We start from the raw sequence: 26224 nt of genomic DNA, 5'->3' as shown, positions 1-26224 counted from the left end.
ATGTGGGATCTTCCCGATTCGGGGCACAAACCCATGTCCCCTGCATCGGCAGGCAGACTCTCAGCCACTGCGCCACCAGGGAAGGCCCGTGGCTGGAAGGTTTTTTTTTTCGCGGTACGCGGGCCTCTCACCTCTGCGGCCTCTCCCGTTGCGGAGCACAGGCTCCGGACGCGCAGGCCCAGCGGCCACGGCCCACGGGCCCAGCCGCTCCGCGGCACTTGGGATACTCCCGGACCAGGGCACGAACCTGTGTTCCCTGCATCGGCAGGCGGACTCTCAACCACTGCGCCACCAGGGAAGCCCGGCTGGAAGGTTTTAATGCCACCTACATGCATGACTTAGAGCCTAGTAAGTCAACTCTATTTTTTCCTTTTTAAACCTGTGTCAAGGAGGTCTACGGGCTTGCCATGCAAAGTGTAGTCTGAGGATCAGTGGCTTTCAGCATATTAGGGGAGCTTGTTAGAAATGCAGAGCTTCAGGCCTCACCTCAGATGTACTGAGTTAGAATTCATGGTGTAACGAGCCACAGGTGATTTTCATGCACATTGTAAAGAACTGATGTGTGGTATAGTGCCTATAGGATGAACTGCTCCCACCTGAGACTAATTATTATGACTCTCAACCTTACCAATCACTACTTTTTCCAACTTCCTTATTGCTACTGATGTAATTCTACAAACCTGTGTTGGGTGAGTTTCCTGATGACAATGTGAACTATGACCTACAACCCATGATTCTGTAGGAACCCAGAGTCTCTCTGTGTATATCTCACATTTGTTGTTTCTTAGTGTATCTTTTGCACAAGGCCTTTTCAACTATGTCAACATACCAAAGGAATATTGGCTTTTGGCCATGATCTGATGTGGGCTCGGATGACAGGCAGCCTGAGGGTCCGGGGCGGATAAGTACCACTCAAGTTCAACAGTAAATTTTAGGTGCTTAATGTAATGCTGGCCCACAGAAGGTGACCATCCAAATATCTCTCATCAGTATTTACTATGAAGAAGGTGTTGAAAGTAGATCAGGCTGAGTGAACTAACCCCACCCCTGGGCTTTGGTGGTGGGTGGTGCCAGCAGTACTGGTCTGGACAGTCACCACTAAATGGCCTTGTTGCCAGAAACCATCCCTGAAGGAGCAGGACTCCAGCCAGTGACCTAGTCCACAAGTCAGGTCCAACCATTGCAGGGGGGTGGGGCTAGTAAGATATATACGGAGTGTCAGAACCTCAGTCAAGAATGCCTACATTCAGAATAGGGATACAGCTCCGAAAGGAGGAAACTGCCACATTAACCTGGAGACCCAGGTGCACAGGCCCTTATAAGTAGTGCCATAGAAAGAACATGGATTCTAGAATCCAAGCTGGGTTTGTGTGACCTTGAGTAACTATCCTCAGATGGTCTTCCTAGGCAAATGAAAATGCATGTCCAGGGTCTACTAGAGGACTCAAATAGTAGATGCTTATTAAATGGTAGTTACTATTATGTTTATTATAGAGGAAATCATATTCTTATGTGAGCCTATGGACCTCAAGGCTGCTTCAGGTTCTCTGAATTCTGATCCGCCTGGTTGGAGAGTTGGGTAGCTAGTATAGTACCTCATTCAGGATTTGGGCAGAAGGAAACACGCATGCTCAAAGCACAAGTGCTTAGCTAGGTACATTGGAGGACTTTTTTTTTCCTTTCCTCTTCTGTTCTCTTCTCTTGTCATTTGATGACTAACTTTAGAGTTGTGTTTGGATTCTTTTTTCTTTTCTTTTTTTGTGTGTATCTATGGTAGATTTTTGGTTTGCGGTTACCATGAGGTTTTGATATAGCAGTCTCTATATAAACAAGATTGTTTTAAGTTGCTGGTCTTTTAATTTCAAATGCATGTCCAATATCCTGTATTTGTACTACCCTCTTCTCACAGTTGCTGGTTTTGATATCATTTGTGTGTGGATGATTTCCTACCTTTACAGTATGTTCGCCTTTACTGGTGAGCTTTCCCATTTGTAATTTTCTTTTTTCTAGTTGTGACCTTTTCTTTTTCATCTGGAGAAGTTTCTTTAGCATTTGTTGCAAAGCTGGCCTGGTGGTCCTAGATTCTCTTAGTTTTTGCTAGCCTGTAAAGCTTTTGATTTCTCCATCAAATTTAAATGAGAGCCTTGCTGGGTAGAGTATTCTTGGTTGTAGATTTTTCCCTTTTATCACTTTAAATATATCATGCCACTTCCTTCTGGCCTGCAGAGTTTCTGCTGAAAAATCTGCTGCTAGCCTTATGGGAGTCTCCTTGTATGTTATTTGTTGCTTTTCCCTCGTTGCTCTTAATATTTTGTCTTTAATTTTTGTCAATTTGATTACTATGTGTCTTGGTGTGTTAATTCTTGGCTAAATCCTGTATGGGACTCTCTGTGCTTCCTGGACTTGGGTGACGGTTTCCTTTCCCATGTTAGGGAAGTTTTCAGCTATTACCTCTTCAAATATCTTCTCAGGCCCTTTCTCTCTTTCTCCTTCTGAGACCCCTATAATGTGACTGGTAGTGCATGTGATATCCCACTTAAACTGTCCTCATTTCTTTTCATTTTTTCTTTATTCTGTTCCATGGCAATGATTTCCACCACTCTGTCTTCAGCTCACTGATTCGTTCTTCTACCTCATTTATTCTGCTATTGATTCCTTCTAATGTATTTTTCATCTCATTACTGTATTTGTCAACTCTGTTTGGTTGTTCTTTATTTTCTCTTTGCTGAGAACTTCTTGTAACTTCTTCATCTATGCATCCATTCTTTTCCTGAGTTCTCGGATCATATTTATGATCATTACTTGAAACTCTTTCTCAGGTAGATTGCCTATCTCCATTTCACTTAGTTGTCCTTCTGGGGTTTTATCTTGTTACTTCGTCTGCAGCATATTCCTTTGCTGTCTCGTTCTGTTTAAATTTCTATTTGTATTTTTGTTTCTGTGGTAGGTTAGTTACATTTCTCAACCTTGGAGAAGTGGTCCTCGTCCCAGCAGTGCATTCCCCTCTCATCACTCAGGGGCAGGGACCAGCTGTTCCCAGGGTAGGTTCTGACCTGAGTTTATGGACTCCGTTCTGCAGGCTGTAGGATCGTAGTTTTCCGGTGTTTGTCTCCTGGTGGGTGAGGCTGGTCTGGAGGCTTGTGCAGGCTTTCTGGCAGGAGGGACTGGTGCCTGCCCACTGACGGGTGGAGCTGGGTCTTGGCCCTCTGGTGGGCAGGGCCATGTCAAGGGACCTATCTAGAGGTGGCTGTGTGCTCAGGAAGTCTTTAGGCAACCTATTTGCTGATGGCTGGGGCTGTGTTCCTGTCCTGTTGGTTGTCTGGCCTGAGACGTCCCAGAACTGGAGCCTAAAGGCGGTTGGGTGGGGCCAGGCCTCGGTGCTTATGACCAAGGCAAGATGCCTGCCTTCCATGAGAGTTCATGTAGATGACGCTCTCCAATATTTCTGCCACTGCCACCAGTGTCCATGTTCCCAGGGTGAGCTACAGCTGCCCCCCCCACCTCCCCAGGAGACCCACCAAGACCAGAAGGTAGGTCTGGCCTGGGCTCCTACAAAGTCACTGCTTTTGCCCTGGGTCCTGGTGTATGTGAGACCTTGTGTGCACCCTCCAAGAGTGGAGTCTCTGTTTCCCCCAGCCCTGTGCAGCTCTTGCGATCAAGCTCCTCTGGCCTTCAAAGACAGGTACTCTGGGGGTCCTCCTCCCGATGCCAGACCTCTAGGCTGGGAAGCCTGATGTGGGGCTCAGAACTCTCACTCCTGTGGGAGAACTTCTGCAATATAATTATTCTCCAGTTTGTGGGTCACCCACCTGGGTGGTATGGGAATTGTTTATATCACGAGTTCGCCCCTCCTACTGTTTTGTTGTGGTTTCTTCTTTGTGTCTTTGGACGTAGAATATCTTTTTCGGTAGGTTCCAGTCTTTTTAATCAATGGCTGTTCAGCAGTTAGTTGTGATTTTGGTGTGCGTGTGAGAAGAGGTGAGCTCAAGGTCCTTCTACTCCGCCATCTTGTCCGTCCCAGATTCTTCATCCACTTTGGATTGTGCCAGTTAACATACAGAGCAAGATTCCCTGGTTTTTCTTCTTTTTTTAAAAAATTGAAGTAATATTCATTCTTCTTAAAAATTTGAATTCTGGCAAATGTGTCTACTTGTGTAGCTACCATTACAATAGAGACATAAGACATGTCCATAACCCCCAGAAGTTCCTCCTGGCCTCTCTGCAGCCAATCCTCTTACCCCCACCCATTGCCCCTGGCAACCACTGATCTGATTTCTGTCCTTAGGTTTTGCCTTTTCCAGAAATGGAAATCATACAGCCTATAGTCTTCTGTGTCTGGCTTCTTTCATTGAGCATGATGCTTTTGAGATCCATCCATGTTGCTGCAGGTATGAGTAGTTCTTTCCCTTTTGTTGCTGAGTAGTTAGTATTCCATTGTATAAAAGTATGTAGGCATCTGGCTTGTGTCCAGTTTTTGGCCATTAGGAATAAGATCCTATGAACAACTGGATACATGTCTTTGTATGGATCTTTTATGTTTTCACATCTTTTGGGTAAATATCTAGAGTGGGACTGCTGAGTCACATGGCAAGTGAACATTAAACTTGAATAAGAAACTACCAAACTTCCAAACTTTGTATTCCCACCAGTATGTATGAATTCTACTTGCTCTGTATCCTTGTCAGCACTTGTTATTATCATTAAAATTCTTTTTAGCCATTCTAGTCATGTCTCTAGTACGTATAGTATAGGTACTATATAGTATAGTCAGGTCTTCTTATTGTGGTTTTTAATTTACATTTCCCTAATGTCTACTGATGAACATCTTTTTACGTACTTATTTGCCAGTCATCTACCTTTGGTGAGTTATCCAAATCTTTTGTCCACTTATTAATTGGGGTGTCTTTTTAATAAAGTTACAATTACTCTTTATATATTGTTGGATATAAGTTTTTTTCCAAATATGTTTTATAAATATTTTTTCCCACTGTGTCTCGTCTTTTTATTAACAGTATCTTTTTTTTTTTTTTTTGTGGTATGCGGGCCTCTCACTGTTGTGTCCCCTCCCATTGCGAAGCGCAGGCTCAGTGGCCATGGCTCACAGGCCTAGCTGCTCCGTGGCATGTGGGATCTTCCCGGACCGGGGCACGAACCCGTGTCCCCTGCATTGGCAGGCGGACTCTCAACCACTGCGCCACCAGGGAAGCCCAAAAGAATCTTTTGAAGGGTAAAATTTTAAAATTTTGAATGAAGTCCAATTTATTTTTTTTCTTTTTTGTTTTGTGCTTTTTATCTCCTATATAAGAAGTCTTTGTCTATCTCAAGATCACAAAGATTTTCTTGCACATTTTCTTCTAGTTCTTTATATTTTAGCTCTTATGTATAGGTCTCTGATCCATTTCAAGATAATTTTTGTGGAGGGTATGAGAAAAGGGTTGAGGCTTTTCTTCCCCCCAGTATGTATGTGTATGTCCAACTGTGACAGCACCATTTGTTAAATAGAGTATCCTTTCCTCCATTGACTTACCTTGGCACTTCTATCAAAAATCAATTACCCATGTGTGGTTTGGTCTATTTCTAGGTTATTTATCTTGTTTCATTGATCTATACACCTCACCCTACACCAATATCACACTGTTTTGGTTTCTGTATCTTTATAGTAAGTTTGTAGTAAGTAATAATACATTGGTCAAAGAAAAAAATATCAAAGAAATTAAATTATTTTGAACTAAATGAAAATGAAAACACAACTTATCAAAATTTATGGGATGCATCAAAAGCAGTGCTTAGAAGGAAATTTATAGCATTGAATGCATGTATTAGAAAAGAAGAAAGATATAAAATCAATAATCTAAGTTCCCACCTTAGGAAACTGGAAAAAGAAGAGCAAATTAAATCCAAAGTAAGCAGGAAAAAAAAGAAAAAAAAAGAATTACAACAGAAATCAATGAACTTGAAAACAGGAAATCAATAGAGAAAATCAATAAAATCAAAAGGTAGTTCTTTGAAAAGATCAATAAGATCAATAAGCTTCCAGCCAAGTTAAATAAGAAAAGAGAGGACACAAATTACTAATATCAGAAATGAAAGAGGGGACATTACTACAGGTTCAATAGACATTAAAAGGATAAAAAGGAATACTACAAACATTTCTATGCCTACAAATATGATAATCTATATGAGATGGACCAATTCCTTGAAAGACACAATTTGCCAAAATTCACACAAGAAAAAATATACATTCTGAATAGGCCTGTAACTAGTAAAGAAATCGAATAAATGATTAATAACCTTCCAAACTAGAATGTACCAGGCCTAGGTGGGTTCACTGGTGAATTCTACTAAACATTTAAAGAAGAAATTATACCAGATCTCTACAACCTCTTTCAGAAGGCAGAAGTAGAGAGAATATTTCCTAAATCATTCTATGAGGCCACCATTACTCTAATAACAAAAAACAGACAAAAACATTGTAAGAAACGGAAAAAAAAACTACAGACTGATATCTCTCGTGGACATAAACGCAAAAGCCTCAACAAAATATTAGCAAATTGAACTCAACAATGAATAAAAAGAATTATATACCACAGCCAAGTGGGATTTATCCCAGGTGGTCAAGGCTGGTTCAACACTTGAAAATCAATTAATGTAATTCATCGTATCAATAGGCAAAAAAATAAAATCACATGATCATATCAACAGATGCAGAAAAATAACTTGACAAAATCTAACACTCATTTGTGATTTAAAAAAACCTCTCAATTAACTAGAAATTGAGGGGAACTTCCTCAATTTGAGAAGTTCTCAGCTATTTCTTTAAATAAACTTTCTTCTCCCTTCTCCTTCTATTGCCCTGCTGGGATACCTATTATCCTAATGGTGCCCCTCCTGAAAGAGTGAGATAGGTCTTGCAGAATTTCCTCAATTTTAAATGCTATTTCTCTTCCTCCTACTTGTATAAATTTTAGATTTCTATCTTTGAGCTCTCTAATTCTCTCTTCTATGTGGTCTGCTCTGTTTCCAATGTTTTTTTTTTTTTTAAAAACATTTATTTACTTTTGGCTGCATTGGGTCTTAGCTGCGGCACATGGGCTCTTTGTTGCAGTTTGCAGGCTTCTCTCTAGTTGTGGCATGTGGGCTCTCTAGTTGTGGCGCAGGCTCCAGAGCATGTGGGCTCTGTAGCTGCGGCATGCAGGCTCTTTAGTTGTGGCGTGTGGGCTTAGATGACCCGCGGCATGTGGGATCTTAGTTCCTGGACCAGGGATTGAAGCTGCATCCCCTGCATTGGAAGGCCGACTCTCAACCACTGGATCACCAGGGAAGTCCCCTTTCAATGCTTTCTAATGCATTCTTTATGTCATTTATTGAGTTCTTCAGCTCCAAAATTTGTTTGGTTGTTTTTTTAGAGTTTAAATCTCTTTGGCAAAGTATTACTTCTGTTAATTCATTTTATTCCTGAGCTCACTGAACTGCCTTTCTGAATTTTCTTGTTGTTTGCTGAGTTTCTTCATGTTCACTATTTTGAACTCTCTATCAGTTAGATCGCAATAGTCCATGACTTTAAGTTTGGTTTCTGGAGAATTATCATTTTCCTTCTGTGGTAGTGTTACTCTATTTCTTTATGGTGCTTGATGAGTTGTTCCTCTGCCAGCACATCTGAAGTAGCAACAGGTCAGAAATCAGAGGCTTTCTGTTTTCCAGTAGGTGGCACTATAGCATAAGTTTTTGGTTTCTCTTACCTGAGCTGCCTCTTGTTACATTTGAGAGTTAGCACTTTCTACCCTGTACTGCCCATAACATGTGGCCCCCTGCCCACATTATCAGTTCTTGCATCTCTGGGGTCACTGGTGCCTTGCTTCTGCCAGTGTTATTGGCATCACCACCTGGTGTACCAAGATGGTGGGCTCTCCCTTGTGTCTGGGATCCCCTGAGTCACAGGCTCTGCCACTGCAGGGGGAGAGTAAGGGAAGGGGGGAAGCAGGAGTTGTGAGGGCACCTCTTCCGTGTCTGGTATTATAAAGTTAGTGGGCTCTGCCGCTGCAGATTCGGGGGGGAGGGGGCAGGCGGCTGGAGTGGTGGGCACATCAGTGGCTGGAGGGATGGGGTCCGAGGCCCCACTACTGCTGTTGCCCAGTTGCCTGTGGCCACAGGTGTTGTGTAGCTGGAGTCGTGTGCACTGCCTCCCGGCTGCTACTGGGTTCTCTGGGGCTGTGGGCTCAGCTGCTGTGGTGGGAAGGCCAGGACTACAGGTACCACCTCCGCTGTTTCCTTGGTTCTGCCTCCTATATGTGTTCCAGTCCACTGACCTTTAGATGTACAGATGTGTGGAATTCTCTAGCATCCTGGTGTGTTGGCCAGAGGCACCTTTGTTGAGTTATGAATGTTTTACTGGTTGCAGATTGAAAGGGAGAGACAAAGGTAGCTTTTCACTCCACTATGTTGCTGACGTCACTCCTCGGGAACTTCCTCAATGTGATAAAGAACATCTACAAAAAGCCTATAGCTAAAATCATACTTACTGGTGAGAAACTCAAAGCTTTCACACTAAGATCGGGTATAAGGCAAGGATATCTGTTCTCACCACTCCTTTTGAACACTGTACTGGAAGTTCTAGTTTCAAATCATGCAATAAGACATGAAAAGGAAATAAAAGATATACAGATTAGGGAAGAAGAAATAAAACTGTCTTTGTTTGCAGATGACATGATAGTCCATGTGGAAAATCCAAAAGAACTGACAAAAAAACCTCCTGGAACAAATAAGCAATTATAGCAATGTTGCAGAATATAATGTTAATGTACAAAAGTCAATTGCTTTCCAGCAAGGGACAAGTGGAATTTGAAATTAAAAACATAATACCATTTACATTAGCACCCCCAAAATGAAATACTGAGGTATAAACCTAACATGATATTTGCCAAGATCTATATGAGAAAAATTATAAAGCTCAGAACAAAATCAACAAACTAAATAAATGGAGAGATATTCCACATTCGTGGATAGGAAGATTCAGTACTGTCAAGATGTCAGTTCTTTCCAACCAAAATCCCAGCAAGTCAGGCTGTGGATAACAACAAACTGTACAGTTTATATGGAGAGGCAAAAGATCCAGAAGAGCCAATACAATATTGAAGGAGAAGAACAAAGCTGGAAGACAGACACTGTCTGACTTCAAGACTTATGATAATACCATAATAATTAAGACAGTATGGTATTGACAAAAGAATAGAAAAACAGATCAATGAAATAGAATAGAGAGCCCAGAAACAGACCAACGTAAATACTGGATATAAATATCATGGCGTAAGTCTCTCCAGGAAGGCAGTAAAGGGTGCTGGGACCCTTCCATTGCCTTAATGCACTAGCTAGAACTTCCAGTACAATGTTGAATCAAAGTGGAGAGAGTGGACATCTCTGCCTTGTTCCCAGTCAGAAGGAAAGCATTCAGCATTTTACCATTAAGGATGATGTTAGCTATTGATTTCTTCAGGCTGAAGAAGTTCCCTCTATTCCTATTTTGCTCTGTTTTTTATTTTTTGTTGTCGTTCTGTTTTTGTTTTTTGTTTTTTCCAAATCATGAAGGAGGCTGAATTTTTCAATGGCTTTTTCTACATATATGGAGATGATCATATGTTTTATTTTTGGTTTTGATTTGTCTGATATGGTGAAATACAATGATTTTCAGCTGCTGAACCAACCTTAGATTCCTGGGATAAACACATTTGGTTATAATTACCCTTCTTGTATATTGCTATGTTCAATTTGCTAACATTTTATTAAAGATTTTTTGCATCTATATTCATGAGACGTATCAGCCTGTAGTTTTCTTTTCCTCTAGGGTCTTCTTCTGGTTTTGGTATTAGGGTAATGTTAGTCTCACAGAATTAGTTTGGCAGTGTTCCCTCCTCTTATTTTCTGGAAGAGTTTGTGTGTAGAACCGGTATTATTTCCTCCTTAAATATTTAGTAGAATTCACAGTGAAGCAATCAGGGCCTGGAGATTTTGCTGTGGGAAAGTTTTCAGTAACAATTCTCAATCTCTTCAATAGATATATAGCTATCTAGTTTCTCTATTTCTTTTTGAGAGAATGTTGTTAGTTTGTGTCTTTAGGAAGTGTGTCCATTTACTCTAAGTTATCTGATTTATTGGTAAAAAGCTGTTAATAATGTTCCCTTATTCGCTTCATAATACCTGTAGGATCTGTGTTGATGACTCCTTTTCATTTCTGAAATTAATTTGTTTTTCCTCTTCTAAATTGGTCTGGCTAGAGGTCTATCAGTTTTATTGACCTTTTTAAAGGTTTTCAATGGTTTCATTGATTTTTGGTTTTCTATTTCAATGATTTCTGCTCTGACCTTTACTTTTATTACAATGCTTATCTTGAGCTTACTTTGCTTTTCTTTTTCAAAAAATTTTTAAGGTAGAGTCTTAGATCATTGATTTGAGACCTTTCTTTTTTAATAAAAGATCCAATTTTCCTCTAAGCACTGTTCTAGCTGCATCTCACAACTTTTGGTGGCATGTTTTCATTTCATTCAATTCAAAATATTTTCTTATTTCTCTTGGAATTTCTTCTTTGACCTATGAGTTATTTAGAAGTGTGTTGAAGTTTCATACAATTAGGGATTTTCCAGATACGTGTTTGTTATTAATTTCTAATTTAATTCTGCGGTGGTCACAGAGCAAACTTTGTATGATTTCTTTTATGCTTGTTAAGGTTAGTTTTATGGCCTAGAATATGGTCTGTCTTGGTAAATGTTCCATGTGTACTTGAAACAATGTATATTGTGTATATTAGGTGTAATGTTCTATAAATGTCAATTAGGTCAAGTTGGTTGATAGTGTGGTTCAAGTCTTTCAAATCCTTGCTGAATTTTTATCTACTTGCTCTATCAATTACTCATTTATTGCTTGAAAAGGGCTGTTTTTTCCGTGCTTTCTTGAATGCAGAACATTGTGTGTAGGAGGACAGAGGAGGCTGAAGTAAATAATACTATTTACACCAGAAATGGTCATGCCTTTTCTTCTGTCATGCCATCAGTATGGGTGTTGAGTCAATCTAGTCAGCCGTTGAACCGGGTTTGGTTTTGTTGTTACTATGTATAACCTCAGCACATCACACACTTAAATTCCTCCAGCTGTGGGCTGCTGCTACCTTATGCTTAGTGTGAGGCCTGGGTGCCTGAGGGTGTTTTTTTTTTTAGAATTCTCACTCCCCCCTCAGCTTTCAGTAGTCTCTGCACATCTACCACAGAGGGAATCTCTCTCTGTACTTTTTCTCCTCATCCATCGATAAGACTGCTACTGCTTATTACTCAGAGTGAGGCTCATGGTGAGAGTGGGATAGAGTTCTTTGTCCTTTTAGTCTAGTCTCAGTCTTAGGCCCTCAGGGGTGGCAATTTCTCAGTGTTCTTGCATCCTCCCTGCCCCCGCAAATGTCAGCCAAATTCTGCCTTGTGTGAAAGAAAACATGTCTTGAGTGGGAACTCCCTGTCCAGCCCCCAGGGGCAAGAGATCTCTGCTTTGTGTCAGCACAGGGTCTGGAGCCCAGGGGCTCCCTGTCCTGCCACAGTGGTAGACAGGGTTTGCTTTCACTCCTCCTCCAAAGGCAGTGGATATCTGCCTAGCTTTCTGCTTTTCCCCCAGTGGCTTAAGGATTTTTCTTTGTATGAAATAAGGGTCTAGGGAAGTGGCAGGATTTCATGCCTGTGTGCCACTGAGGAGGGATCTCTCTGTTCTCAATTTGTCTTACAGCACCCAGTTAATGAAAAAAAGTACATGTGAAATCTTCTTGGGTCTGAGGCTCCCCGTTATTCTAAAATGTCATAACTGAGGCTCCCAGTTATTCTAAAATGTCACCTTAAGAATTTGTTAATTTTAGCTGTTTTCTTCTTATCTGCTTTTATGGTGGCTGCCTATTCCTTGGGTGCTCTATCAAAGGTGAAACAGTTGTTGTATCTTATAGGGGCTTGTCATTCTTTGGAATTCGGTTTACTTTGCTGACACGCAACTTCTACTATCTGATGGGTTTAAGAAAAGTTACGATTTTGTAGACTATCTAGCATTTTCTTCGTGTTAGTGTGGGAGCAATGTTCTGTCGCAGTTTTCTCTGTCTTAAGTGGAAGCAGAACTCTCCGGGAGTTTGGTCTTAAATGATTTAGTAGTGACGTTTCTTCTTTTGCACTTTGTTGGTACTCATGTAAAGATAAAAGAGCTGCTTTCTATGGCTCCCTCACCTGTCTTCTCTCCCCTGGTGGGTGCTTTCAGCTCAGGGCTCCCTGGCTATGTGCTGTGAAGTGGGCATAGAGCCAAGAGCCAGGTTGTGATAAGTTACAAATTTGTGACAGCTTTGGTGATTCTTTATATTATCCATCCTGACAGACTGAGGTACCAAACTCTAATTTATAATAGCACAGACTCAGAGGTGGTTCTAAGGGAACAGTGGTGGAAGGCAGAAATTTTTCTGAGCTAAAATCAGACCATCTGGCAACCCTATCTCTCTGCCTTTAGTGGGATTTCTTAGAAGGCTACTAGAATTATAAATGTTAAATTAATATTTGAATAAGTGAATAGAGAGTAGGAGAAAAAGGTACAGAAAGGCAAATTTGCCTATTCTAATCCTGGGACAGGTGTTAATGGACTGAGATCATGTTTTGGGGTATGCCTTAGATAGGAAGGAAGGCAGAGACAGGATATATTTACCAATAGAGTGTTTAGGATTATAACATCCCTCTGAGAGTTTAAAATCATCTCCCCAAATAATGAACATTTTTATTTTACATTTTTGAAAGGTTTTACCATGAATCACTGTACACCAAGTTAGATTCCAGTGGAAGACAGTCTCAAGTTAGATTCCAATGGAAGACAGTCTCTTAGAAAACATAACAAAGTTAAAGACACATTGCCAATATCAAGTAGCTGTGAATAGAGGATATTTATCCTGCCTAAAACTAGCTACGTGACATTTATATTTTAAGGAATAATCATTTAACATTTTTGCCACAGCTGTCAGTCTCAACTTGTTATGAGAAACACTTGGTTAGGTTTTAAAATTGGAACTTTTTTTTTTAACATCTTTATTGGAGTATAATTGCTTCACAATGGTGTGTTAGTTTCTGCTCTACAACAAAGTGAATCAGTTATACATACACATATGTTCCCATATCTCTTCCCTCTTGCATCTCCCTCCCTCCCACCCTCCCTATCCCACCCCTCTAGGTGGTCACAAAGCACCGAGTTGATCTCCCTGTGCCATGCGGCTGCTTCCCACTAGCTATCTATTTTATGTTTGGTAGTGTATATATGTCCATGCCACTCTCTCACTTTGTCACAGCTTACCCTTCCCCCCTCCCCATATCCTCAAGTCCCTGCTCTAGTAGTACTGTGTCTTTATTCTTGTCTTACCCCAGGTTCTTCATGACATTTTTATTTTTTCTTAGATTCCATATATATATGTGTTAGCATATGGTATTTGTCTTTCTCTTTCTGACTTACTTCACTCTGTATGACAGACTCTAGGTCCATACACCTCACTACAAATAACTCAATTTCGTTTCTTTTTATGGCTGAGTAATATTCCATTGTATATATGTGCCACATCTTCTTTATCCATTCATCCGATGATGGACACTTAGGTTGTTTCCATCTTCTGGCTGTTGTAAATAGAGCTGCAATGAACATTTTGGTACATGACTCTTTTTTTTTTGCGGTACATGGGCCTATCACTGTTGTGGCCTCTCCCCTTGCGGAGCATAGGCTCCAGATGTGCAGGCTCAGCAGCCATGGCTCACGGGCCTAGCTGCTCCGCGGCATGTGGGATCTTCCCAGACTGGGGCATGAACCCATGTCCCCTGCATCGGCAGGCGGACTCTCAACCACTGTGCCACCAGGGAAGCCCCCATGACTCTTTTTGAATTATGGTTTTCTCAGGGTATATGCCCAGTAGTGGGAATGCTGGGTCATATGGTAGTTCTATTTGTAGTTTTTTAAGGAACCTCCATAATGTTCTCTATAGTGGCTGTACCATAAAATTGGAACTTTTAAAGCAGTATCAGAGGAATAAATTTCCCAGTGTATAAATCTGTGATACACGGTAACAACTACCATGGTCTGTCAGATCACACTTTAGCTCAAATCTAACCCAACACTTGAGACTGCTAAGCATGAAGATCAGGCTAAGTAGCTGTGTATTACGGCTGAAGACACTAAGCTGGCCATCTCAGACAAAGGGGCATTAATTTCATACAATCTGTATGATGATGTGACTTTTCCAGTAGTGAGATATGGTATAATCTATGAGTACTAACCCAGGAATGGAGCTTAAATTTTTAAGTTTCACATGTAGAGGACTACTGCCAACCAGCTGAGAAAAGGCTTAACTGGGCTGTATAACAATCCCCTAACCTAACAAATGTAAATGAAATTTTAGCTCAACTGTAACTATAAAGTGAGATTTAAATTTGGAATTTAAGGGGTTGCAAAATAGTATCTCAGAGTAAGGGATATGGTACCCACAAGGAAAGGAGTTTTATTAACAAATGCCTGGGTTTATGCAAAGACAGACTGATATGAGAGCATAAGCAATCAGGGAGTTGTAGTAGAAAAAAAAAGACGGGAAGAGAAAGACTGATTTAAAGGACAAGGGGAAAGCACACAGGTGAATCTTACCCCAGTATGAGGAGGGCATTTGTAGTACCTCTTGGAGAGTCACTGTTGATAGGCATCAATTATGTTTATGTTTAGCATAGAGCCTATGGCAGGTATAGGTGCCCAACAGACAGTTTTTGAAAATATATGCTCTGTGCTCCCAATTAGATGGTGAGCTACTTGATTATATTCTTTTCTATATTCTCCTCTTCATCTAACACAGTATTAGGGATTAGTATTTGCTCAAAATTCATTAGTTAATTGATTTCTCTGCCTTTGGCATCTTCAGTGAAGCACAGTTCACAAGGCAGAGTCCTCTTTCAGAAATGTATGAGCTGCCCTCCCCCTCAAAATGGACAAAGACAAAGAAGATGACAGCGGGATGAGAAGGAAAGGGTGCTAACATTTTACCAAATTAATGAGGGGATACTGGTGCCCACAATGTGCTGGGAAATACAAAAACAGTCATAGCCCATCTCGGAAAAGCCTGAGCAAGCCTACAGGGATTAGAACAGTTGCTGAATTTACGGTACCCTGGGAACCTCTATTTGTCAAGTGCCATAGATGCAGCCCTGACACTGGCACAGGTGAAGATGAATTTTCATTCAGAGCAGTGAGCCTTCTGACTCCATTAATCCTCAGGGTTTTGATGATGAATTTCTTTCTTTTTTTATTTTATTTATTTTCACTCTAATGCCTCCTCCCACTGCCCTGTAACAGCGTGCAAGGAACAGAACAGATGGTGCTTTACGTGGAAGACCAAGGGCTCATGAGGATACAAAGCCTGCCCACTCTGAAATCACATGACTGCACGTGCAAGGAAAAGCCCTGATTTCCCCTGGGAGACACAGATGCAATGATGTTAGTATTCCCAGTGGAGGGGGAGGAGGGGAGGGCTAACAGGCCATTTACAAGGAAGCCCACACTTACACTAATATACTCTTCAGCAGGGACCATGTTTAAATCACAAAACAACGGGAGGACCAATATCTGAAGATTCAGAAACACCAAAGTAAAACAGAGGCGAATGAAGGTTTTAGTACGCTGCTACGCAAAGCGCATGTAGAGCGAACTAGTAAGGACATACAGTAGTAGAACACTGGCCTCTAGTTAACCTGCCATTGGCTCTGACCCAGTTTTAATCGGAAGAAGGCAGGATTTACAACCTGCTTAAGCATGGAGTTTGACAACTGCTATAATCAGAAGAGCTGTCAACACAAGGACAGCTGTCAAGCCAAACTGTAATTCATAAAAAATAATAGCTAAGCCCCCAAGACATCCCCAACATTGTCTGCAATCACTGGATTTAACTATATTTATAGTGTTATGAAAGTTCCAAGAATAGATTAAGGGTCCTAAAATAAAATAAAATCAACAAATAGCTATTGAGTGCCTATTAAATAAAAAGATTAAATAACATTAAATGACTAAATGGATAAAATATGCCCAGCAGATTCCCTGGCATATAGTAGGTGCTTAATAAATGGCAATTATTATTATTGTTACATGCTAAGCTCTGTTTTGACAACCTTAAAATCGGGCAAAAGTCTAGTGACCTAGTAAGAAAATCTAAATTAAAAATTAATCACACCTAAAAGTGATCATTAAAGTATTAATTTCACAAAACATTCCTGAGTTGTCAGAATATTTTAGTTTTATATATTTGTAATGCCAAAACCTCTAACTAATGATATTACTGGAATGTTTAATTATCTTGATTATAACATATATGGTATTTGTTTTGTTCTTTCTACAATGAATAATATAATCTGAGAGACAGATAGAAATAGAAATCATTTTACTAGATCAATTTTGGGCAGGATTCCTGAATCAGGGATAATTTTTATGATTGTCTAAACTCTCAGTGAACAGAAATAGGAATATGCAGGTGCACAAATGGACACGTATATACGTGTTTACTCACAAGTACAGTTTTGAAAAATAGCCTGACCCACTGACCAAGGTGACCAATGATAAAAGACTTTCATTTATTTCTATAAAAGACTATCTTCCACAAAATAATGTGTGCTTTAAAAGGATACTAGGACTGTAATTATTTACAGAGTTATGAAAAGACGACTGGAAGTGGAATCAGAAGATCTGGACAAGTGTCTTGGCTCTGCCACCTACAGCTTGTGTTACCCTGTCAAGGTCACTTCACCTATCTGGACTTCAGTTTTTCATCTGCAAATGTAGGAAAACAAGGCCTAGCTCAGACATTTGTTGGAAAGGTTAAGAGATTTTATATATGAAAACAGTAACACCACCATCTTATATCTGCCTAGGTCTGGATATTTTTTTTGTATGTGTGTAAACTTTATTAGAGTATAAAATACATACAGAAGAGTTCCAAAACAATAAACATAAACTTTCTTAAGATAAATTTATCCATGTAACTAGCACACAGATCAAGAATCAGCTCATCATTAGAATCTCAGAAGCACCCCTGCCCTGTTAATCCCTTCCAAATGCCACCTACCCAGTTCCCCAAGGTGACCATTATCCTGTCTGCTAATGCTGGAGATGAGTTTTTCCTGTTTTTGATCTTCATATAAATGGAAGCATATAGTACATACTGAGTTCAGGATGCCAGATACAAAACAGTATGTTCGTGAGAGTCATCATTTTACACTCAGTGTCTCTTTTTACAATTCCAGTTCATTATCTTTCTGTACTGCCTTTTAGAACTACCTTTCAGTTCACCATAATTTGCTTTTTTTTTTGGGTGCCAATTCTGCACTTCAACCTATTCGTATTGTAAGATTTCTATATTTTTTCACTTACTGAAATTCTATTTGATTCTCTTTCAAATCTGCTTATTCTTTTTTGGAGTGTCTTGTTTCTGTGTTCTTGATTCCTTGATTTTATACAATCTTTTTCTGATAATTTCTATCCAATAGTTTTACTTAAATTCCTTAAAGTCTAATCCTGTGGTTTACTATGTCTGCTGACATTCACTCAGATGTAATCTGTAATTCCGGATTGTGAGCTCATTTTCAGCAGAACTTCTTTCTGTAGGAATTTTGTGCTGCATCGGTTGAGGATGTGTCTCTCAAGAGAAGTTTAGCATTTGCTTCTGCCAGTTCCTTTAGGGGTAACCAGCCTAGTACACTTATGTTAATTTCTCAACTTGAGAATTTCTGAAACAGAGTATAAGTTTAAACCCCAAACTTGCATGAGGTAGGGCTTTTCTTCCACCCAGATTCTGGTCTGTGGCAGATAAACTTGTTTTCCTTCCTTACACTAGTGGGTCACCTTTTTCTAATCTAATCTAACTTTTTTTTCCTACTGAGGATGCAGTCCTTTGAAAGTGCTGGTTTACTCTGGATGCAGGTCTCAGTTCCAACTTCCCATTACTCAAGAAGCAACATTTCCAGGGTTTGCTGGCATTGAAACACAAGCCCACAGTTTCCCCAGATTAGACAGTGTTAACTCACACACTAGCACTATGGTTATCAGGTCCTTGTTTATTGGCTGCGAGGTGAAGGACACCCAATGTCTGGGGACATCTGTTACCTTGAAAAGGATGTTTGGTATATTTTATCCAGCAAATAGTAGGTGCTCATTAAATGTTTGTTGAATGAATGAAATATAATTAAGTTGTATTTATAGTACTAATAGAGCCTATGATATTTAGATTTAAAATAATTTAAATTTAAAATAATTTAAACTGAATCTTCAAATAGATACATGCATACAGTTCCAAATACAGAAGTCATTAAAGGGTTTATAGGAAAACACTTTTATCCTGCGCTTGTATTCTAGCTCCACACTGCTTCCCTTAGGCAACCAACATTCACTTTTTGTGTATCATTCTATTTACTAGCAAATGTGTACAGATATATTCATGGCAGCACAGTATATGCACTGTTCTGCACCTTATTCCTTTCACTTAACAATATATCTTAGAGATTTTTCCATATCAGTACATAAAGAATATACAGCTTATTTTGAAGCCAGTCAGAAAGACCTTTGAGGGACTTCCTTGGCGGTCCAGTGGTTAAGATTTTGTGCTTCTAATGCAGGGGGTGTGGGTTTGATCCCTGGTCAGGGAACTAAGGTCCCACACGCCGCACGGTGCAGCCAAAAAAAAAAAAAATTCCCAACCCTGCTGCTCCACAGAAATGAAGTTTACACATGTCAAACTTAAATGGACACATTCCCACCTCTGTAAAGGCATTCACCCCTAACGGTTAACTAGGGATGACAGAGTGACTCATCTACATTCTCAAGGGCATATTTAGTCTGGTTTAACTGTTTCTACAGTTTCTGGATGGAGAAATGAAAGGAAAACACAAAACGTGCCACAGAGAAGGCACTAAAAAATGTCTAATGAGTGGATGAAAGAAGGAATGAGGGGATGAAAGTAAGAACTGATTTAGCACAGCACGTGGTTGCATTGGCGGAGTTGTCTTTCTAAGCCGAGCAGTGAACTCTGGACCTTATGCACGTATATTGAAATAAAAAGTTTGCCTGGCTTCTTGAAGCCAGGCAGCAGGAAGAAGGCGCAGCCCTGAATTTTAGGCCGAGGGCCTCACAACCACTGTTGAAGAGTTTCCTTTTTTCCCTTTCAGATTATCTGTGGTTGTTTGACTTAGGTCAAGTTCAAACAGCTAGGGAGGTAGCTGAGAAACGTTTTTTCCTGGGTCGAAAATTAGAGTTAAGAGTAGCCAGCATTTGGTGATGTCAGAGGAGCTATCTGACAGAATTCTATAAACACCTTTGCAGAGTGAGAAATGTGAGTGCTGTGGAAGGAGGCAGGGGAAGGCATTTGTTTTTCTCTCCTTTCCTGGTAAATTTAGACATATGGGTTTGAATCTCTGGCTCCCTTAGGTAAGTTTATTAACTTCTTTGAGTTTTGATTTCCTCATTTATAAACTGGGGAAAACAATAATTACTTCGGAGGGCTGTTTATAGAAAGGAGCCTAGTGATTACCTGTATACTGTGATAGATAGGCATTTTTTTTTTTTTTGGCTGCCTTGGGTCTTTGTTGCTGCACGCAGGCTTTCTCTAGTTGTGACGAGTGGGGGCTACTCTTCGTCGCGGTGCGCGGGCTTCTCATTGTGGTGGCTTCTCTTGTTGCGGAGCACAGGCTCTAGGCGTGCCGGTTTCAGTAGCTGCAGCACGTGGGCTCAGTAGCTGTGGCTCATGGGCTCTAGAGCACAGGCTCAGTAGTTGTGTAGCACGGGCTTAGCTGCTCTGTGGCATGTGGGATCTTCCCAGACCAGGGATTGAACCCATGTCCCTGCAATGGCAAGCGGATTCTTAAGCACCGCGCCACCAGGGGAGTCCTGGATATGCACATTTTTAATGGCACACCTTTCAAAGGCATTTGGTAACACAGAATATACATGTATGCATATATGTGTGTATATATATGCAATTTAAATTAACTATTTTAAGTACAGAATACAGAGGAATATAAAGGCTAATTAAACAAGTTTTTGGCTATTACAAGTAATGCTGCAATACATGTTCTTAATTATGTCTCATTATATACATTCTGGGGAGTATTTCTAGGGAATATACTAGAAGTGAAATTGCTGGATTGTATGGTATGTGTACCTTCAACTTCACTAGACTTTGCCAAATTCATCTCCAAAGTGATTGCAACAGTTGACACAACAGCAATGTACGAGAGTTCTTGTTCCTCTACATCCTAATATTAATCTTTGTAAATGTTTACATGGTGCCAATCTGTGTGAAGTTATATCTAAATGTGTTAACCTGCATTCCCTGATTATCGTTGGGAGACAATTCTCCGAGGGACTCTCATGTTTCTGCACCCCTTGTGAGCAAAGGTCATGACAGCTTTTATTCTGGACTATCTTTCCAAAAATGTTTATATAGTGAACAGCCTTCAACAACAGAGGTACTGTTTCTTTCCAGAGTGGAAGGCAGGTTTGTTTATTGTCCAGTACAATAAACATATGTGTTCTCCAGAGCAAAGGTTGAGCAGGTCTTCTGGCAGCTTATTATAAAAGACTAGAGTTCCCTAAGCTTAGGATTTCTAAGCTATGATGCACTATGTGTGCAGGACCTACCTGGGCTTTTCTTCATAGCTCCAGTGGGACTCAAGGGGAAATAACACAAACACAAAGCTCATGCTGCTTGCTATGCTGTGAATAATAGTCTTTTGTCTCTGATCCATGAGTTGTGTGTCTTTTGCCAGCATCCATAAGACTGTACCAAGCTAATTTGTTAGTCTGCAAGCAGAGTACAATGTCAGACTATTCATAGTTCTTGAAAGTTATTGGTGAAGGTGAGCATCTTGTTTATCGGTTATTTGGCTCTTCCCATTTGTAAGCTGACTATCTGTTTTTTGGAGTCTATTTTTTCCATTTGATTGTCTTTTTTTAATAAATTTATTTTATTTACTTATTTATTTTTGGCTGTGTTGGGTCTTCATTGCTGCACACGGGCTTTCTCTAGTTGTGGTGAGCGGGGGCTACTCTTCGTTGTGGTGCGCGGGCTTCTCATTGCAGTAGTTTCTCTTGTTGCGGAGCACGGACTCTAGGCGCGGGCTTCAGTAGTTGTGGTGCACGGGCTCAGTAGCTGTGGCTTGTGGGCTCTAGAGCGCAGGCTCAGTAGTTGTGGCACACGGACTTAGTTGCTCTGCAGCATGTGGGATCTTCCCGGACCAGGGCTCAAACCCATGTCCCCTGTGTTGGCAGGCAGGTTCTTAACCACTGTGCCACCAGGGAAGCCCTGATTGTCTTTCTTACTGACTGGGAGATGTTCTTGATATATTCTGGTTTAAATATCGATGGCTGTCTTTCATTCAACCATATTCACACCCAAATAGATTAAAAGTAACAACACTTTTTCTGGTACTTTACAGTTTACAAAATACTTCAATATCTTTTACCTCACTGAAATTACCCAGTAGCTCTTCGAGAGCCATATTATTTCCATTACAGATTATCCTCTGTTTTACAGATTACTTAAGTGAAGATTAGTTAACCACGCTAATCAGTTAATAGGGGAAATAAGTTAAAAAATAAAATCTATTTTTCTTCACTTCAACTACATCAAGAAAGCATTTCTTATAGGAGAGATTCTAGCCCCTAAGTGACAGTGATTAGCATCTTACTTGTCACTGACAGTAGCAAGAATGAAATAATAAATTTTCAAAAGGAGATTGGAGGAGCCTCCATTTCTATTGATTGTACAGAAATGCTCAATTTACTGTGAATGTGTCCATAAGAATTTTAACCTATCTCCAACTTTACAGGTTATTAATCTGTTTTTTTTCTTTTTTTTTTTAAGTTACTGTATTTCTGCTAGTGGCTAGGCATTTTTCTAAGCACTATGTTGGGCTGGACAAAATTGAGATAAACAAATAGAGAAAAGTCAAATATAATTAGTAATAATTTAAAAGCATCTTACCATAATGTAGAGCTGTTTGACCTTCATTGTCCTATAAAAGAAACAAACAGTATATTTTAGAACCTAAGGTATTGCAAAAGTATGAAGGTACATACGCTACAGCAAATATATATGATATACCAAAGTTCCATAGGTTTAAAAGATACAGGAAAGGAAGTCAGTTCTCTGAGCCTCACAGTAACTTTTGACCAAACTCTCCATCTAGGAGAAAAGGAGAATGCTGAATGGTGACTTGTACACTGCAGCAGCTACAGTTAGAGTGACAGGATGACCAGACCTGCAGTTAGTGGCAAAAAAATGGACTCTGTATATCACTTATCTTGCTAGTATTATAGTGTTGTTTTCTAAGCACATTCCCAAAACCTATCTAAGAAGTCTATGATTTACAGTAAGAGTTAGTAGCTTTTTAATCCCTTTTCAAAGATTCACTTATTCCAGGCTTATAACACTAGGTTTCCCAATCATATCAAATATCATAAAGAAATGTGATTTCAAATCACACAAAGTCCTACAAGTTGTTAAAGTCAAAAGTTCCCACATATACTCAGGAAACTCCAACTGTTCAGTTAATTTTTTTATTCCTTTAAAACCAAGATACTCTAACTACATAAACTAGTTAGAGCACAGATAAGTCTTTTTTAGCAATGCTATTTCTTTTAACTTAACTTTTATTTTATATTGGAGTATAGTTGATTTACAATGTTGTTAGTTTCAGGTGTACCGCGAAGTGATTCAGTCATACGTATACCTGTATCTATTGTTTTTCAGATTCTTTTCCCATATAGGTTATTACAGAATATTGAGTAGAGTTCTCTGTGCTATACAGCAGGTCCTTGTTGGTTATCTATTTTATATATAGTAATGTGTCTATGTTAATCTCAAACTCCTAATTTATCCCTCCCCCCGCCTCTCCCCTTCGGTAAACATAAGTTTTTGAAATCTCTGAGTCTGTTCTGTTTTGTAAATAAGTTCATTTGTATCATTTTTTTGGATTCCACATATAAGTTATAACATATGATATTTGTCTTTCTGACTTCATTTAGTATGATAATCTCTAGGTCCATCCATTTTGTGGCAAATGGCATTATTTCATTCATTTTTTATGGCTAATATTCTATTGTATATATGTACTACATCTTCTATATCCATTCCTCTGTCGATGTACACTTAGGTTGCTTCTACGTCTTGGCTACTGTAAACAGCGCTGCAATGAACACTGGGGTGCATGTATCCTTTCAAACCATGGTTTTCTCCAGATATATGTCCAGGACTGGGATTGCTGGGTCATATGGTAGTTCTGTTCTTAGTTTTTTAAGGAACCTCCACACTGTTCTCCATAGTGGTTGTACCAGTTTACATTCCCACCAAAAGTGTAGGAGGGGTTCCCTTTCTCCACACCCTCTCCAGCACTTATTGTTTGTAGACTTTTTGATGATGGCCATTCTGACTGGTGTGAGGTGATTCCTCATTGTAGTTTTGATTTGCATTTCTCTAATGATTAGCCATGTTGAGCATCTTTTCATGTGCTTTTTGGCCATCTGTATGTCTTTCTTTAGAGAAATGTCTATTTAGATCTTCTGCCCACTTTTTGGTTGGTTTTTTTTTTTTTTTGATATTGAGCTGAATGAGCTGTTTGTAAATTTTAGAGATTAATCCTTGGTCGGTTGCTTTGTTTGCAAATATTTTCTCCCATCCTATGAGTTGTCTTTTCAGTTTGATTATGGCTTTCTTTGCTGTGCAGAAGCTTTTAAGTTTAATTAGGTCCCATTTGTTTATTTTTGTTTTTATTTTCATTACTCTAGGAGGTGGATCCAAAAAGATATTGCTGCAGCTTATGTCAAAGAGTGTTCTGCCTACGTTTTCCTCTAAGAGTTTTATAGTATCCGGTCTTACATTTAGGTCTTTAATCCATCTTGAGTTTATTTTTGTGTATGGTGTTAGGGAGTGTTTTAATTTCATTCTTTTACATGTAGCTGTCCAGTTTTCCCAGCACCATTTATTGAAGAGATTGTCTTTTCTCCACTGTATATTCTTTCCTCCTTTGTCATAGATGAGTTGACCACAGCTGTGTGGGTTTATTTCTGGGCTTTCTATCCTGTCCCACTGATCTATATTTCTGTTTTTATGCCAGTACCATACTCTTTTGATTACTGTAGCTTTGTAGTACAGTCTGAAGTCAGGGAGCCTGATTCCTCCAGCTCTGTTTTTCTTTCTCAGGATTGCTTTGGCTATTCAGGGTCTTTTGTGTTTCCGTACAAATTTAAAACTTTTTTGTTCTAGTTCTGTGAAAAATGCTATTGGTAATTTGATTGGGATTGCATTGAATCTGTAGATTGCCTTGAGTAGTATAGTCATTTTCACAATGTTGATTCTTCCAATCCAAGAACATGGTATATCTTTCCATCTAAGCAATGATATTTCTTAAGCTGAGAGCAGGTGATCACATTACATGAGCAACACATAATCAGGATTAAGTACAGGTGAAAAGTAGAATTTAGTAGTTTAGTTGATATGCATTTAGTATGTGCATGGCCATTATTAAGCCCCTGGTAATTAAGAATAAATGATTAACCATTATTGTGAATAACTGAGACAGGGTGGTATTATGATTTAAATCAACTACTCTTGGACAAGCCATATCTACCTTTCCCATTTCCTAAAAGCTGAATGTGGCAGTTGGTTCCCAGAAGGTTTTGGGTGTGGTTCTTTCTATTTAATCTCCTAAGAAGAAAAGCAAAAAGCTGCCACAGAGAGCTTATTTTCTGGTTCAGATAGGTAGTAAGAAAAAAGTCATGCCTTAAGAGCTTTTTAACACCTAGAGAAGCTTGGCAGGGATAACAGCTGGTGGGGGTAGAGAAACAACTTTGAGGCAATACAGTTTAATTAAACTGTTTCCTACTAGGGAATAAGAGTTCTCATTGGATTTGGAGGTGAGGGGTGGGTGGGTGGGAGGAGATATGAAAGAAGTAATTTTGAGGAACCCTGTGAGTAGGGTAGACTCTTCTGAGGTGCAACAGTGGCTATGTTTGGGATGCCCATTACACATCATAAGGATAATAATAAACTCTAAGGGGAGTAAAAGACGGAAAGCAGCATCAAGAAGGCAGGAAGAGATAATTTTTGTCTACTACTTTTTTGTGTTTTTCAATACAGCCTCTACTTTGCTCCCAGCTCCTCTCTGCCTTGCCCTGCCCTGCCCTTGAGGTTAAGGGCAGGTAGGAGAAGAGAGCTGAGGCAGCTACAGTAAACAGGATTGAAGAGATGATTATGTGGGGCAGCACAACAGTGTGAAGTTGTACTCCAGAGTATATGGACTTGCCTTGCCTCACTATGGCCAAGGGCAGTTTTGAAAGAACTGCACTGCCCATTATGGCTTTAGACTCATATCTGCTTTGCTAGTTTACAGAGTTAATCTGTAAAAGTGTGTGTGTGTGTGTATATGGGTACACACATTTGATGCGTTTATACATTCACATTTATAGCTTAAATGCCCAGCATCAGAAAGCAATTTCAGAAAGAGTTTAATCTATTGCAGTTTCAAGACTCTAACTCATGCATCCATCATGCAAGGTTATATTTTCCACAATTATCCTCTTTAGAAACGTTCTCTTGCTATTTGTGCATAACTTTCTTGTTTAATCACTGTGTTCATATATACTCAAAGTTCAGTTTCATTCTATTTGTAATTGTTTATCTTCACTAGAGAGGTGGAAGCATAATTAACTTATTTTAGTCACTTTTACCAATGAATACTAAATCTCTATCTCCACCCCAACTTCCAACTGATTAATTAAAAATGTTTATTAAGCTCCTACTATGGCCCAGGCACTGTTCTAGGTACTGGGAACAAAGAGGTGACAAAAACAGAGAAGGTCTTTCATGTTATAAATCTTACATACTAGTGATAGGTGAAGTAGTAAGCAAATAAATCTATTCTATAATAGGTAGTGATATGTGCTCTGAAAAAAAAAAAGGCATAATAGAGTCTAGCGTGATGTGGGATGCTATTTTATTTTTTGTTTTGTTTTTTGCGGTACGCAGGCCTCTCACTTTTGTGGCCTCTCCCGTTGCGGAGCACAGGCTCTGGACGCGCAGGCTCAGCGGCCATGGCTTACGGCCCCAGCCGCTCCACGGCATGTGGGATCTTCCTGGACTGAGGCACGAACTTGTGTCCCCTGCATTGGCAGG

At 39.8% G+C, this 26224-nt stretch overlaps 1 protein-coding gene across 2 annotated transcripts in view; it reads right to left on the bottom strand.

The window, feature by feature from the left end:
• The window catches only part of ACBD6 (acyl-CoA binding domain containing 6), a 228571-nt gene that overhangs the window by 8712 nt on the left and 193635 nt on the right, over positions 1-26224 (bottom strand). For both annotated transcript variants that reach the window (XM_079929795.1, XM_079929796.1), the window contains one exon: positions 22037-22067. In XM_079929795.1, the coding sequence (XP_079785921.1) occupies positions 22037-22067 (31 nt within the window). The remainder of the gene's footprint in view (positions 1-22036; positions 22068-26224) is intronic.

The sequence above is a fragment of the Stenella coeruleoalba genome (assembly GCF_951394435.1).
Source record: "Stenella coeruleoalba genome assembly, chromosome: 1".
In the NCBI taxonomy this organism is placed as follows: domain Eukaryota; kingdom Metazoa; phylum Chordata; class Mammalia; order Artiodactyla; family Delphinidae; genus Stenella; species Stenella coeruleoalba.
This window is presented reverse-complemented; position numbering and strand designations above follow the sequence as displayed.